This window comes from Rutidosis leptorrhynchoides, chromosome 8, assembly GCF_046630445.1.
Source record: "Rutidosis leptorrhynchoides isolate AG116_Rl617_1_P2 chromosome 8, CSIRO_AGI_Rlap_v1, whole genome shotgun sequence".
NCBI classification, from domain to species: domain Eukaryota; kingdom Viridiplantae; phylum Streptophyta; class Magnoliopsida; order Asterales; family Asteraceae; genus Rutidosis; species Rutidosis leptorrhynchoides.
Genome location: NC_092340.1, coordinates 212501 through 230079, shown reverse-complemented (window position 1 = coordinate 230079; position 17579 = coordinate 212501). Strand labels below are relative to the sequence as shown.

General features: G+C 30.4%; 1 protein-coding gene across 5 annotated transcripts in view; it reads right to left on the bottom strand.

The window, feature by feature from the left end:
- Positions 1 to 9689: 9689 nt before the first annotated feature.
- The window catches only part of LOC139861471 (uncharacterized), a 15304-nt gene continuing 7414 nt past the window's right edge, over positions 9690 to 17579 (bottom strand). For 2 of the 5 annotated variants that reach the window (XM_071849860.1, XM_071849862.1), the window contains exons 9-19: positions 15862 to 16052; positions 14259 to 14325; positions 13608 to 13741; positions 12702 to 12768; positions 11945 to 12007; positions 11578 to 11834; positions 11310 to 11436; positions 10826 to 10918; positions 10414 to 10611; positions 9993 to 10303; positions 9690 to 9916 (exon numbers count right to left, since the gene is read on the bottom strand). In XM_071849860.1, coding sequence (XP_071705961.1) covers positions 10019 to 10303; positions 10414 to 10611; positions 10826 to 10918; positions 11310 to 11436; positions 11578 to 11834; positions 11945 to 12007; positions 12702 to 12768; positions 13608 to 13741; positions 14259 to 14325; positions 15862 to 16052 — 1482 coding nt within the window. In that variant the 3' untranslated portion in view covers positions 9690 to 9916; positions 9993 to 10018. Of the gene's footprint in view, positions 9917 to 9992; positions 10304 to 10413; positions 10612 to 10825; positions 10919 to 11309; positions 11469 to 11577; positions 11835 to 11944; positions 12008 to 12701; positions 12769 to 13607; positions 13742 to 14258; positions 14326 to 15861; positions 16053 to 17579 lie in introns of those variants that run through there. The other 3 variants (XM_071849861.1, XM_071849863.1, XM_071849864.1) reach the window with 3 other exon arrangements.

Here is a 17579-nt window from a genome sequence, read left to right as displayed (position 1 = left end):
ATAGAAATCAGTTCAAACTTTTTGAGACTCAACATTACAGACTTTGCTTATCGTGTCGAAATCATATAACGATTAGGTTTAAATTTGGTCGAAAAATCTCTGGGTCGTCACAATACCTACCCGTTAAAGAAATTTCGTCTCGAAATTTGAGTGTGATGGTCATGAATAATAATAAGTATGTTTTCATGACTCATATAAGATGATAAATAGAGTTTTATTACCATTGAGTAATAAGGATGAAATAATTCGATTATTCGAAGAGTAGGAATGAAGCTATCACAAAAGAGTGAACATGAGTAAATGAAGATTTGACTCAACCGGTGACGTATTCACAGTTGATTTTCGGAATTTAAGGAATTTAATGAAAATCTTCGAAGTCTATATAAGATTTGATTCTTCAGGATTTAAGGAAATTAGGATTCGCTTTAAATGCGATCATTCGTTTTGATTGCTCTGTCGGATATTTTACTATAAATCCACCCCCTTTATTTCCTTTATGTTTTGAAGTTCCATCCTTTTATTTTCTCTTTCCGACTTTAAGTCAAGTGAATAATGATCCAGAATTCGTAAGTATGGAGTTTCGAATGAACACGGCTAATGTTCTAAGAGAGATATTGTAATAGCACGATATCGATTGGTTAAATTATCAGAATTCAAGAGAAAGATAGGACTATCAAGATAATAGGTTCTTAATATGTTTATAGATTAGATAGAATGTAAGAGTCCTGTAACATGGCACATGATGACGTTATAGTCTGTGAATCATCACGTTTCATTAGAAACTCAGCATGACTTACTGTAATATAATCACGTTGATCAAGTGTCATTATATTATACTAACTCATGCATCAGTTCCCAACACTACTTTAAAAACATTCATCTTTTAAATTTGAAGGTTCACAGAATATAGAAACTAAAACAGTTTCCTTTTATGATATAATACAGATAGCGCGGAGAGATAATTTATATCGGACGAGAATATTTATGAAGATATCTTCAGAAATATTGAGGATATTAATAAAGATACGATGATATCTTAGAATTTCTAACATTGATGGATGATTAAGAAAATTTGTCCGCAAGAGTTTAGATTCAGAAGTAAGGTATTCGTTAATGACTTCAGCAGGTACTGAATCATTTGGATTCTTTGAGGGCTGGTTTAGTCTTAGTGATTTGTCCATAGCCTCCTTCATAGTTTGCTCAATCCGTTTTCCAGTTCCAACACTTCTGCGCTTTGCCAACATACTATTCTTTATCATCACTTTCGACTGTTAAGGTCGTTTACAGTTTTTGCTGTTGCATTCTGCTTTTTCAACATTCAGAGTATTGAGTCGTAGACTGAGCGCTTTTCAGAATTTCAGAATTGAAGATCATGATTCTAAGAGATAAATGTTATATGTATACATATATCTGTTGATGTAGACATGCTGCGAGGTTTCAAAATACTGATTGCCTATTCTCTGTAATTGGTATGGCTATTCTCATTGCAAGATGCGAATGAGTATATGATAGGGTTTTAATGAACAAATATATTGGTTTTTCGGAGAGTCTTAGATCAATGAGTAATGAAGTTGTTGGTAAGGTCACTGCTAATGTGGTGGAATATAAACGGTTCCCTGGTAACGATGATGAAAGGTAGACTTATATATCAAGGTTATAATAAGGCTTATTCGAATGAAAGGTCGATGTTGATTTGTTGGAGCTGTGACAAAATAGGCTAATTTGAAGAGGGATTGTAGAGTTATTTTCGGTAATAACAACGTCAAAGGAGCTAGTACAGATACGTGTTAAACATTTACTCAGTTTCTGAGAGTTTTTCAGGTGCATAACTATATGCATCAATCTTTTCTTCCGTAGATGAAGTGCGGTTGTTTCATCCTCTCGATTGAGGTATTTTCAAGAATCATGAAAGGTTTGAACGCAGATTGTAATCGTCAAGATACAAATGAAGTTTAAGATGAAATCAAGTGGCAAACTTGAAGAATTGTTTAGTTTCATATGTTATAATCAATATTTTAATTCATTTTAATTGTCCAATGCTATTAGTCCACAGTCGATAGTCCACAGTTAATAGTCCAATAATTCATATATAGTTTAATATATAATAATCGAATTAATTAATACGTATCGTGACCCGTATTTGTCTCAGACTCGATCACAACTCAAACTATATATATTATTGTTGAATCAACCTCAACCCTGTATAGCTAACTCCAACATTACTGCATATAGAGTGTCTATGGTTATTCCAAATAATATATATAGATGCGTTGATGTAATATGTCAAAACCTTGTATACGTGTCCCGATATTTAAAGTGCGTAAAATAAATAACAGAAATTAAATGACGATAATTAAAATTGCGAGAATATAAACTGCGATAATTAAATTGTGATAAATATATGTAATAAGGAATTAACAGTTAGCTAGGAACACTTAGCTAGGATTTTGTTAGCGTGGAATCTTAACAGAATTTCTCATAGTTAATTTGTTTGTTTCTAACAAATTTTATTATGTCAAATGTTTTCTTCTTTAAGCCACTTGTTGGATTCTGATAGGTCATAATCTAAATATGAAATTGAATGAAAATGGTTATTCTGTGGTGAACGGATACATATATCAGTGATTGCAGGTAAGATAGTAAATGACTGTTGATTCAGATTCGAAGAGTGTACAATGCAACTCTTTAATGTGAAATCTAAATATTCCTCGGGTATTACCTACCCGTTAAAATATTTTCACCATTAACAGTTTGTACAAAAGAATTCTTAATTACAATTATAATCTTTATGAAAACATATATACATATATATATTTTCTTCAGATGTAGTCATGGATTTAATGAGTTAATATGATATTAAACTCATCTGGTTTACGGCTAGAATTAGAGTACATAATCTCTAAAATATTAGAGATTACATAATCGCCATGAAGAACGAAGATAACTGATGTATATCGATACGTAGAATAGTGATTATACTCGAGGTACAGAATGAGATATTGAGGCATGGATTGTTGATGGTACTGGTGCTGTTATTGATGGTACTGTGGGTGCCGGTGATATTGCTGAAGCTGGTAAATTTTGCACCATATTCTCCTAATTGATTACTCGAGCGCGAAGTTCGTTGACTTATTCTATTATTCCGGGATGATTGTCGGTCGGAACGAGCGGATGAATAAGGTTTAGAATTTTAGATAGAATATAATCGTGTTGAGATATTCGGGAAATGAGGGTGAAAATGGTGTTTCGGACTGATTCGCCGGTAAGTGCTTCAGGTTCTTCACCAAGAGGTGAATTCGGTTAGTGGAAGGGATCGCCTTCTGCGCGTCTCCGTTGATTAAGTTGACTACGAACCCATCAGATGAATTGGGAATGGCTGATTGATTGATTCATTCTGGTGACACCGCTTTCGGAGATTAGGTGAATATCCATGTCGGAATAGCTGTCGGAATAGCTATCGGAATAGCTATCAAAATCTGAGGGACTCGAACTGGTTGAGGAATTCATCTCGTACGATCAGATGAATGATTTTTGATAAGAATTAGATTATATGATATAGATTAGTACCCTGCAATACATAATTTACATATGCATATATAATACTAAAATCCCATAAGTTACGGAGGAATCTACGGAAGCTGTCAGGCAAAGTCTACAGTAACAGATACGCTAAGATATGAGTTTGTCTATACACTATCTATGCAATGAAGGCAGTAGGACGTGTCTAGACTTAGGAATGATAAGCAGGTAATTTCCTAAGGATGATAAGTAGATGATTTTCGACACGAAATGATAAGCAAAACTTTTGACATGCAGACACGGTCGAAGTCCAGACCCACTAATACATCTAAACAACTATCAGTTAGACACACTAATGCAAGACCTGGTTCGCTAAGACCACCGCTCTGATACCAACTGTAGAGACCCGTCCTAATCCATCCGGACAAAGTCCACATCGATTATAAACGATTCACAATAGTTGATTACATCGCGAGGTACTTGACCTCTATATGATACATTTTACAAACATTGCATTCGTTTTTGAAAAGATAATCTTTCATAACATCGAAAGTTGATGGCATGCATATCATTTCATAATATATCCAACTATAATTGACTTAATAATAATCTTGATGAACTCAACGACTCGAATGCAACGTCTTTTGAAATATGTCATGAATGACTCCAAATAATATCTCTAAAATGAGCAAATGCACAGCGGGAGATTTCTTTCATACCTGAGAATAAACATGCTTTCAAGTGTCAACCAAAAGGTTGGTGAGTTCATAGGTTTATCATAAAACAATAAAATTCATCATTTTGATAGACCACAAGATTTAAATGTTGCATGGTATAAATGGGCCCGAATCCTATACCCACCTGTAATGTACATGCGATATCTTTTAAATACAGTACACCTTTCTCGTGTACGAAATTATCTTTCATAAATCTAGTAACCGTACACATATCTCGTGTACAAAATATCATACACATAACCTGTGTATAAAATCATTCTCTCGATACATAACATTCACTTTTCATTCATTGCTTGGCTTGGTAACCGACCTTAACATATAATGCGCATAATAATATCCCCAAAACAGAACATCTCGTCTGTATAATAATCATATAAACTTCGAAGTACTAAACACCACGCCCACTAGCCCTTCCGTCTAGTGAACATTCTGGGTGGGGGTGTTAAACCCGGTAGCTACCTTTATGATTTCAATTAGGCGTGCACTAATTCTCAAAATTAGTGATGTTCCCTAATTCTTAGGTTACCAAGCAATAATAATCAGGGGAAAAATATTCATATCAATTGTGGCAATTATCACGTCCACATAATTCAATGGTGGCAATTATCACGTCCACATAATTCATTCGAGGAATGTTTTGCTTGTGTCTATCTCGTCAAACATTTATAAAAGCATTTCATGTATTCGCAGTTCAAAATGTATTTCAAAAGCATTTAATAAAGCAGTTGTAAAAGTAGCGCATGTATTCTCAGTCCCAAAAATGTAAAGAGTAAAAGGGAGCAAATGAACTCACAATACGATATTTTGTAGTAAAAATATGCATACGACGGAACTGAACAATGCAGGGTTGGCCTCAGATTCACGAACCTATATCATTTGTATATAAATTAAAATGTATAATCGTAATCGAACAAGTTTATATATTATACCTTTAAATTATATATTATACTTATTTAGTTTGTATATATATTCAAAATATTTAATATCTATATATTTAGTTATATATATATATATATATATATATATATATATATATATATATATATATATATATATATATATATATATATATATATATATATATATATATATATATATATATATATATATATATACATATAGTTAGTATTATATAAAAATATCATTAGTTTGTTATATATATATATATATATATATATATATATATATATTTATATAAATAATGATATTATGTTTGATATGTAGGTATATAAACTATTTATATAATTACAATATATGTATTAAGTATATTTTAGGTACAAAATATTTATGTGTAACAAAATGATAGTTTCAATAATAATAATTTACTAATAATAATATCTTTCTTAATATCGTTAATGCTAATAATAATAACAATATGGTTAAAATTGATACTTATGTTAATATTAACACTTCTATTATTCATAAAACATATTAATACTAAAATTTACGAAAATGATAATAAATTATATTACTTTCATAATAATAATAAACGTACTCATGATAATAATATTAAAGTTTTAAATTTAATAATAATATCATAATTGATACTTATAACAATAATAATAATAATAATAGATATATTACTTATAACTATGATAATAATAATAGTAGTAACCATTGTCTTAATAATGATAATAATACTAAAATGATAAATTAATAATGATAACACTAATAATATTTATATACCTATAATAATAATAATAATTGTTTTAATGCTTATAACAATGTTAAGAATGATAATTATCATGATTCTTATAGTAACAATAATAATAACAACAACAATAATAATAATCATAATAATTAATAATAATAATAATAATAATAATAGTAATAATAGTAATAATAATAATAATAATAATAATAATAATAATAATAATAATAATAATAATAATAATAGAAGCAATAATAACAAAATGGCTACCTTCAAAAATAAGCTTCCTTAAAAAAACTGCTGTCCCTTGGGCTCGAACCCCCGACCTCTCGAAAACCCGAAATACTCCTAACCATCCAAGCCATTTTAGTTTTTCTGTTTTAACTCCTTTCCAATTATTTATAACCCGTTTCCACTGGTCTCCTTCTTCTTCATCATTACTAAATCCAATCGACTAAGTAACCTTTTAATCTTACAAATACTCGTTAAATCGAATTTAGGACTTGGGTTTTAAAACAGAAATACTTTCATCTGAGTAACTGAATTAAACAAAAACCAAATTAAAAGAAAAATAAAAGAAACAAAAATAAACCTGCTGTATCGACGTAATTAAAAAGAAGAACACCAAATCGATTGACCAGAGATTAATCCTAATCAGGGAATTAATTCCTCAATTTAAGACCTTTAATGTGAAACAAAAACAACCACGATGATTGAATTTATTTTCCATAACAGAAAAATATAAAACGACTGAGTGGTGACTCCATATGAACTCAAATGGTGATTCAACGATTTAGACTGTTTCAGCTTTCGATCAAAACATGAATTATATTGCAAATGACTTCTTGAAACTATATGAGTCATCAATTTAAACAGAACTATCAAAACAGTTTCTAATTTTGTGAAGAACAGATGTTTTGACTTTTTAAAATTAAAGTTTGACTCACAAAATTAAGAATCAATACGATGAATTTAGGGTTGGAAATTTTCAGATAGTTTAAGTATACGATTACTAACAACACAACATTTATAATTTCTGAAATTGATTGCGAAATTGTTTGATTTGAATATCAAAGTAAGAACAGAGCAGGGCTTTGGGTTCTTTCTATTTTTCTTTAAAAATTCGATCAAATTGAAGGTGATAAATGGAATGTGTAAATGTTGGATGATGATAGAGGTCGTATGCATTAGTTTAAACTGCACTAAATCAATTATATGAGCATTATATGTCGACAGAATCAATTTTTGAGCAGGAAGTCACAAAAGAAAGTAACAGAAAGAAGTAAAATAAATAAATAAATAAAAAGTTGATAAGGATCACTAACAGAATTTGGATTATTCTTGTGTTTGGATTCGTTTATGTACATATTCAGAGACAAGGACAAAGTTTTAAGAAAGTTGATTGAGATGGGTAGTTGAAATCGATTCTGTATCCATATATAAGATTTTTATATAATTAATATTAATAATAATAATTAACAATTACAATTATATTAATAATAAACAAAATACTAATAAATATAATCATAATGATAATATTAATAATGATTTTGATAAGCTTATTAATAATTAATAATAATATTAATTTGTGTTATTTATAATAATAATGATATTCTTTTTAATGGTACTGGTAATAATAAGAGTACTAATATTGTAATAATTTATATGTATCAAATTTTTATATCTATATAATTTTAATAATATTAATATTACTGATATTAATGTTAATATGAAAGTAATAATAATAATATTAATACAACACTTATATTTAAACTTATAATTTCATTTAATATAAAATTTATAAATTTTATTTTATTATATGATAACATTTATTAAATATTTAGTATTTATATATTTGATATATGTTACAATATAACAATAATTATTAATAGAATTCACATATATATATTCATGTATATATTTATATATATTCATTTTTAATAGTACTTGTTTAATCTATTTATCTATTTATTATTTTATATATGTATATATATATACACCTATCAAGTTAAAATTAATTGTTCGTGAATCGTCGGAACTGGTCGAAAGTCAAATGAATATAGAAATCAGTTCAAACTTTTTGAGACTCAACATTACAGACTTTGTTTATCGTGTCGAAATCAAATAACGATTAAGTTTAAATTTGGTCGAAAAATCTCCGGGTCGTCACACAACTATAGCGCTCTAAAAAATTAACGTCAACCTCTTTCAAATCCTACCATGGCGTTGAGGATACCCAAATCAGATCGGTAGTTGCGTTCATGTATATCTAGGATTGAGAAAACTATTTGCCAATCAGGATTAACATTCTATAATTTCGTTGTTTATCGGTTATTAAGAAAGTGCTTTTCTTATGACTTGATATATTGTGCCATCAATGATTTAAATTCCAGGCTTCACCCATGCCGTGATAAACAAAAAGGGAGTGTGACTGCTCCTGGTTTGAATGATTGTGGGATATATGGGTGTGAAAGATGGTAAAAGCTACACACTTCTACGTTATATCCTATTTTTTCAATGTTATGATTTGTTTAGTTTTCTTCATTTGCTTATTAAGTATTACATTTTATAAACTTGCTAGCTTATCAAGTATTCTCGAGTTCACGACATCTATCTATAGTTTCTATTAAAATTCTATAACGATGATGTCATTATTAGGTTAATTCCTTTGTTAAAAAAATTCAAAAAACAAAAGAAAAAAATATAGACATGGTGGGTGATGTCATTAATCTAAATAATTTTAAATTAAAATTAAATCTTATTAATTAATTATGATTATTAAATCTTATTATTAATTATTTTAATTATTAAAATTAAATAATTTTGAATTATTTTAATTAATTATTTTGAATTGAGTACGAGAAGGTATAAAAACTAGGCAGAAGGAAACTAATTCTAAATTTATATTTTAATTTACACTTTTAAATAAAATGACAACCAATATTATCTCTTATGATTGGATGTGAATTGTTTAATACGCATTTTAGGTGTTTGATGCAATGTTCAGCTAACGAGTTTCTTAGTCGGAATATGTGGTTCCACGGGATCATTAAACTAACTGACTTTAGCATTTTTATTCACTTAATACCTAAAACATATCGTTAAACTGTTTTGTTTAAACAAACCCGTGGTTTCACGGGTCATTTCACTAGTTTTAAGTAATATGAATGTTTTCAACTTAACGTGCATTGTTTTGTACGTACCGTACAATGTGTAAAGTTTTGTTCCAGTTCTTACTATTGTAGTGATGTATGATTCTGAACTCACATAACAAGTAATTGATAAGGTGATGCATTTCTTAGCGAGAGGCCAAGAGTTCGACTCCCGTAATTTGCTAATTGTTCATCCGTTGATGTTATGTTGAACGGATTTACTTGTTGTGTGATGTATGTAGGGAAATTCATTTAGGAAAAGATGCCTTATCCGGAGAAAAAGTGGATATAACTATCCAAAACCAACACTCAGAAAACGACAATTTTGTTTTCACTCTTGCAACCGCGAGAATAGATTACACGATCACGAGGTACCTTACAACCGGATTTAAAACTTCCCCGACTCCAAACAAAACAATCTTGTGTCCACAAGAATAAATAACGCGATCGCAAGGTCCAACTTTCAGGAAATAAAAAATGCAATTTACCCATTTTTGACCCTTGACTAGGTTTACCGTTTTCCAAGTTTTACACTTCCTATGGACCCGAAACTTTCCAGGAATGTCCAAGGAACATATTTAAGACTATAACAATATTCAAATCACACAAATGGGCAATTCAAACCCAAAATTTAATTGGCAAGTTTAATACCACATGACGATTTACAAGAAAACAAAGTGTTTGACCGCCATCATTGTTGCGTTTGTGATTGACCAACACCCCAACTCCATTACTCACAAACACCCCACACGTTTGTGGGGGAGTTTGTGTTGCCATGTCATAGTAGTTGTGGGACAAACGGGCGCGTTATCCATGGTATTCAACATTCAATTTAATATTATACGGAGTACTATATATATATATATATATATATATATATATATATATATATATATATATATATATATATATATATATAACAAAAATAAAATAATGAATCATCATACAGTAATTATCTATTATCTAACCCTGACTTGAATAACATCTCCATCTTTAAGTTGGGTGCTAGGCAATACAACCTGACCGTTTACAGAAACTAGCTTGCCTTGTAGTCCAACCCTAGTAGCAGCATCGGCAGCTGTGCTGCCACTACTCAATCTCACGATCTCACCATCTGGCCAACACACAACTGCTATTTCCCCAAATCCTCCTCCTTGATTCACATTACTAACCTTTGATTGCTGAAAACCTGCCTCACATCGCAATTGTTCCTCCCATTGGAGCATTGTCCTCAGCAGGAGTACCTTAAATATAATAATAATAATATAAATAAAATCATGATGATATGATATGACTACTTTTTTAGGCTGATGAAATCCTTCAACATTCCAAGGATTATCATTAGTAAACATACCTTGTTGTTGATACCAGATTCCACGGGGGTAGACCAATCAGAAGCAGAAGCAGAGGAACTTGATTTCGTTGACACAGAATCAACAACCTGTTTCCCCTCAGATACAGCAGACACAACACTCCAGTATTCCATTTCCTCTTCTTCAGATAAATTTATTACTTGAATGAATGTTGGTAGCAAACGTTCAAATTGATCTTGCTGCACATTAACAGCTGCTTCTATTAGCATCTAAATATCTCACCCAACATTCTAACTGCTTAATTTATGATATTTATATATAAAATTCAACAATGTACATGAATCTAGCTAGCATTTATTTATAATACCTACAATGATCAACACATTTATATTTTAATATTAAACAATGTGACTCAAAGAAGGTACACCAATCAACACATATATACATACATACCTTATGGTAAATACCATCCCTACAGAGTTTATACTTCTCCAAGCAGGTACACCAATCTCCATGCCCTGGTTCACACCACCATTCATTTGATACCTGAACACATACATCATCATGACACTTAAAAAAATGTGAGTGAATATTTCGATCTACACCAATACCAATATTAGAAAGCTAAGACACAATTATGCTGTTTATTTTATTATATAATACAGTACACATATTCTAATTTCTAGGTAATAGGTCACGTAATGCTCATCTTCAGTGGATGAACTTTGGATGGGTCTTCCTTTGGGGATTTAACAGTTATTCTTTTTTGTGTGTTATAATAGCTCTACATGAACTTTAAATCTTAAGTTCAGAGTCAGAGATATAACCTTTTTTGTGTGTATACACATAGACACAGACACAGACACAGACACAGACACAGACACAGACACAGACACAGACACAGTCATGATTTTACAGTCATGATTTTGTACTGAACCTTTTTGTACAATTTTGCATATGCCTCCCATCGCTTTCTTTGAGATGATTTTCTGTCTGCAACCACTTCAGCGTCCGTGAGTACAAAGCTGGAGGCCACAAGCAGATCTCTTCCATCTTCATCCACCCTGATTTGCTAATGTCATCATCGATGACAACACTAATAATAATAATAATATAATAATAATATAATAATAATAATAATAATAATAATAATAATAATAATTTTTGTGAGACTGTAAAATAACCAGAAGCTAAAGATGAAATACCTGACAATAACTGCAGCAAGCAAATGACTTCCTTCAATTCTAAGGACCGGATGTCCTGCTTTTAGAGACCCATACTTGTGGTGATATGGGTGGTTGTCTTCTTGTCGGATTTTGTCTTGCGTGGCGGTATTCGAGAGATACGAGGATGAAGTTATTTCAGAACCAATTACACTTTTGTTGTTAGGAAACTTATTACCGGCTTCCTCCTTATAAAGCCAATGTGCAGCAACTCCATGCTCCGCATACTCATGCATACTCTAAATAAATATGTGCTACTGTCAGCTAATCTAATTAAACTACTGGTCCACTTGTAAGTCAGTCAGTCGTTACATCATTTTAATATATTAAATGTATCATTATTATGTACCTGTGTTCTTATTTGAACTTCCAAAGGAGAGTTTTCCGGACCATGTACTGCAGTGTGCAGTGACTGGAATTATGAGATGAACTGTCAGAATTAGTTAGTGGGCACTGATAGAAGAGATATACACGTGCACGTGCATATATATATATATATATATATATATATATATATATATATATATATATATATATATATATATATATATATATATATAGGGAGGGAGAAGATCCAGAGCTAAGCATCCCTTTTGGGGATAAGGGGATAAGCAAATTTGATTTTTTTTATATCTTTAAAATTGGAGTTTAGATTTCATTTTTTTTTTTTTATTTCTGGGCTTAATTTTTACTGTTTAGAATATAAAAAAAAAATATATTTTATTTTTTATTTTTCACAGCACGTTATCATACATCAATGTATGATAACCAAAACTAATGAAAAATGACTAAATGATGAAAAACAATGTTTAGGGTATGGATATTAGGGTTTAGATTTTAGGGTTTAGGGTTTAGATTGAGTTTTTAACACGAATGGTTTAGGGTTTAGGGACTCTTACGAGTCACGAGTCAATTCTTATTCATCGAGTCAAAAATCCCAAAAACAGGGTGATTCGGACACTAAATTTAAGTGACTCTGAGTCTTACGAGTCATTTATCGACTCTCCCAAAGCTAAATAATTTTTTTTTTCAAGATCAATACATAATGCAAAGATTAATGGCATATTTAACCTGTTGACAAACAATACCAAGAAAGAAATCCTAACCTGATATCCACTTTGCTTTGGGTTGACAATGTAATCATCAAACTCGCCATTAATCGGTGTCCAAAGCCTGCAGAAGGCAAAGAAAGGTGAACCAATATATAACAACTTGCGCTTATACAAAAGATTTTCACACACACACACGCACACGCGCGCGCGCACACGTAACGCACATATATAGGGGAGAGATCAAGGGATAATCACCCTTTTGGGGATAAGGGATAAGCAAAATTGTTTTTTTTTTATATCTTTAAAATTAGAGTTTAGATTTTAAATTTTATAATTTCTGGGGTTGGCATTTATTGTTTAGATTCAGAAATATATATATATATATATATATATATATATATATATATATATATTTATTTGTATAAGGTGCTAACATACATCAGATGTATCTTAGCAACTAACATGCATATGATTTATGTTAACTCAGAAGGTTAACATACATCACATGTATGTTAACGAGCTGGTTAAAAAAAAGTTATTATTATTTTTCATAATGTACACAATGAAATGTTAATCCCCCCACCCCCCCCCCCCCCCCCCCCCCCCCCCAAAATATGACCTTTAATTTTAAAGATATAAAAAAGTCAAATTTGCTTATCCCTTATCCCCATAGGGGGTGCTTAGCTCGGATATATATATATATATATATATATATATATATATATATATATATATATATATATATATATAAACCGAATAAACATTAAGCATTAAGTTGAAGAAAAACTGTGGTCTAAACATCCTTGGAATTGCATAATTAGTTTTAGCACATATACAACATCCAGATTATCTACTCGTTCGATAAAAAATCAGTAGCAGATACATAGTTAATTGGTGATATACCTATGTATGATACTTAGAAGACTGTAACAACACTGAACTAGTTAATTGGTGATATACCTATGTATGATACTTAGAAGACTGTAACAACACTGAACAGCTTGTCCATGTAAGGTTCCATTTTTATCTCCAACAATTACCCTCAGCGCACGTGCATCATATACTTTATCAATATTGACATCTTTACGATTCATCTGTCAGAAGAAGAATATATATTTTAGTGTGTGTAACGTGTGTTAAGATAGGTTTACTTATTAATAATTTATTAAGTTACACTTTAATTATTTCTAGTAAGTTGGAGTTGCACAAAGGATACGTTAAAGATGTCTATAGTATAATTGTGTGTGGAGGATCGGTCTAATATTCTTCTTCTATTTAATATATCATTTTGTTGGACCTTAGATAAAGTTGAACCCATCCATGATTGAGCTCGATTATATATCCAGGTACTGTACTATTTTTGATGCTCTTTCAACGGGAAGGGTCCGTCCATCGATTATTGTAATGTTCCTTATAAGGAAGGCATGGCTCTTGCAGATTGGACGATTATGATAATGATTTCCTGGGCTGGGGCGGGGCAGGTAACTAAAACAAGCAAGCAAGCAACCTCAAGGCGGCTGGCTACTTTGTTGGGCGGGCCACAGGGTTACCTAATTCTTACACCGACCGACCGACCAAACACATGAATTTATTAATCACAACAAATGATACCTTACTGTATATGCTGTATAAACTTTTTAAGCGGCTAGATAAGGTCACTTCCATTCCAGGGACATAACTGCAACATCAGATATATATATATATATATAGTGGTAGGATCAAGGGGGAAGTAACCAATCGGGGGGAAGCAAATTTTTTTTTTTTTTTTTTCGTTTTTTGAAAAAACTTTGTTCACAAACATTATAGATTGGATGAAAATATGAACATTTAATAAAGACAATTTATGATAAATGTTTTTATTTTGGCGAGAAAACGCTCGAAGAATTAATATATAACAATTATCGTGTTTTTCGAGCGTATGTTGAGGTTTTAGATATTAGGGTTTAGATATTAGGATTTAGAAATTTAGGGTTTAGATTTAGGGTTTATATTTAGGATTTAGATTGAGTTTTTAACACGAACGGTTTAGGGTTTTGGGTATAGGGACTAAACCCAAAACACTAAACCCTAAACCCTAAACCCCAAACTCTAAATCGGGCTAAATTTTACTTCACAAAACATGAAGAAAAAAAACGTTAACATTCTTCACGATCAATATTATCTTGAATGTTATTTTTGTCAATCGTTTTCCCGCCTAAATAATAACATTCATCACGAAGTGTCTTATTTAAATGTTCATATTTTCGCGTGATCTTGATGCCTGAAATTTTTTTCCCCAAAAAACGGAATTTTTTTTTTTTTTTTTGCTTCCCCCCGATTGGTTACTTCGCCATTGATCCTGCCCCTATATATATATATATATATATAGTAGAGGGATCAAATGAGAACTTTTTTGTGTGAAACCCTGAGAACTCAAAATACACTGAAATTCGAGCAAAAAAGGGAAATTCGAGCAAAAATGGGACACGGGCGAACAAAAAAGGAGCAATTCGAGCAACAAATGGACAAGGGTGTACAAAAAAGTGATATTCAAACAAAAAAAAAGGCGGGCGAACAATTTTGTGTTCTACATTTTTGATAGTCGAACAAAAAAATGTAGAACACACGGGTAGTCGAACAAAAAAAAATAAAAAATTTGCTCGACTATGAACTTTTTGTTCGTCCGTGTTTTTGATTTTTGCTCGAATTTATTTTTTTTTCTCGCCCGTGCACCTTTTTTGCTCAAATTTCAGTGTATTTGGAGTGTTTTTGGAGTTCCTAGAGTTCTCACACTAAAAAAGTTCTCACTGGATCCTCTCCCTATATATATATATATATATATATATATATATATATATATGAATGACAACAAAGTCAAGGTAAGGTAGTATATATTATATTATATGACTTAATAATAATAATAATAATAATAATAATAATAATAATAATAATAATAATAATAATAATAATAATAATAATAATAATAATAATAATAATAATAATAATAATAATAATAATAATAATAATAATAATAATAATAATAATAATAATAATAATAATAATAATAATAATAATAATAATAATAATAATAATAATAATAATAATAATAATAATAATAATAATAATAATAATAATAATAATAATAATAATAATAATAATAATAATAATAATAAAAAAATAATAAAGCTGATTTGAAGAAGAAGATGTATCTATCTATCACATAACATAATCTTACGAGGTTGATATAAACAACTCGCGTTCCAGTTCTTCCTCACAATTGACCAGAGATGCTAGTGCAATTCCGGCATCCCTCACAACTTTCGGTTTTGTTTGGACCTCTGAGCATGACCCAATATTTTGAATATATTTTATTCGTTTTCCACGATCAAGTAACAAATCAAAGGGAAGAACAGCCTGCAATAGATCCTGTCAATGAAAAAAATTGTCATATCTTCTTCTTACATATATCATCATATTGGAATGTCAAACAGCAGCCTCCCATGTACAGTTAGTGTTCTGGAAGTAAAGTAATAGACAAGTTCAATTGGTCTAATAACTGAATAACAAACATCAACATAAAAGAACAAATATGATTGGTGTAAATAGAATATAACAACTACATAGCAAAAATAGAAAGAAAAAAAAAGTCCAAAACTATCCAATATATATATAATGGGTGAGGATCCAATGAGAACTCAACATTGGTGAGAACTCTAGGAACTCAAAATACACTGATTTGAGCAAAAAAATAACAAGGGAGAGCAATTTTTGGGTGAGTCTAGCAAGAAATTTAAAAGCACACATTTGTTCTAATATGCCCATATTTGTTCTAATGTGCCCATTTTTGTTCGAAATCATTTTTTTATTTTTAAATTTAGCCCGATTTAGAGTTTAGGGTTTAGGGTTTAGTGTTTTGGGTTTAGTCTCTAAACCCAAAACCCTAAACTCGTTCGTGTTAAAAACTCAATCTAAAACCTAAACCCTAAAATCTAAACCCTAAATCTAAACCCTAAATCCTAAAATCACAAAAACATGTTAGAAAATTGCTGAAAAATGAAGAAATAGCATGTAGAACACAGCTAATTCTTGCACCTACCTAAATTGCTCGACCAAGACCAAAATTAATCGCCCTTGTCCATTTTTTCCTCGAATTAAAAGTTCTGAGAGTTCTCCAACCAATTTGGGTTCTCATTGAATCCCTTGACTATAAATATATAGGGTCATAATCAAGAGGGAAGCACTTTTTTGGGGGGAAGTAATATTTTTTTTTTTTTTTTTAATTTTGGTTTTTTTCGAATTTTTTTTTAGGACATCAAAATTAGGTAAAAATATGAAAATTTAAAAAAGACACTTTGTGACGAATATTATTATTTTGGCGGTAAAACGCTCGAAAAAAAAATGAAAACATTCAATGCATTGAATGTTTTGATTCTGAGTTTATTTGCATCGTTTTGTTTTCATCTTGTGTGAAGTGTTTTTTTCGAAATGTAGCCCGATTTAGAGTTTAAGGTTTAGGGTTTTGGGTTTAGTCCCTAAACCCAAAACCCTAAACCCTGAACTCTAAACCGTTCATGTTAAAATATTCAATCTAAACCCTAATTTCTAAACCCAAAACCCTAATTTCTAAACCCCAATAGCTAAATCCTAATTTTTAACCCCCTAATTTCTAAACCCTAATTTCTTACCCCTTAAAAAAACTCAGAATCAAAACATTCATTGCATTGAATGTTTTCATTTTTTTCTTCGAGCGTTTTACAGCCAAAATAATAACATTCATCACAAAGTGTCTTTTTTAAATGTTCATATTTTCATGTGATCTTGATGCCTGAAAAAAAAAATTTCGAAAAAAACGAAAAAAATTTACTTCCACTTCCCCCCAAAAAGTGCTTCCCACTTGATTAAATCTCTCTCTCTCTCTATATATATATATATATATATATATATATATATATA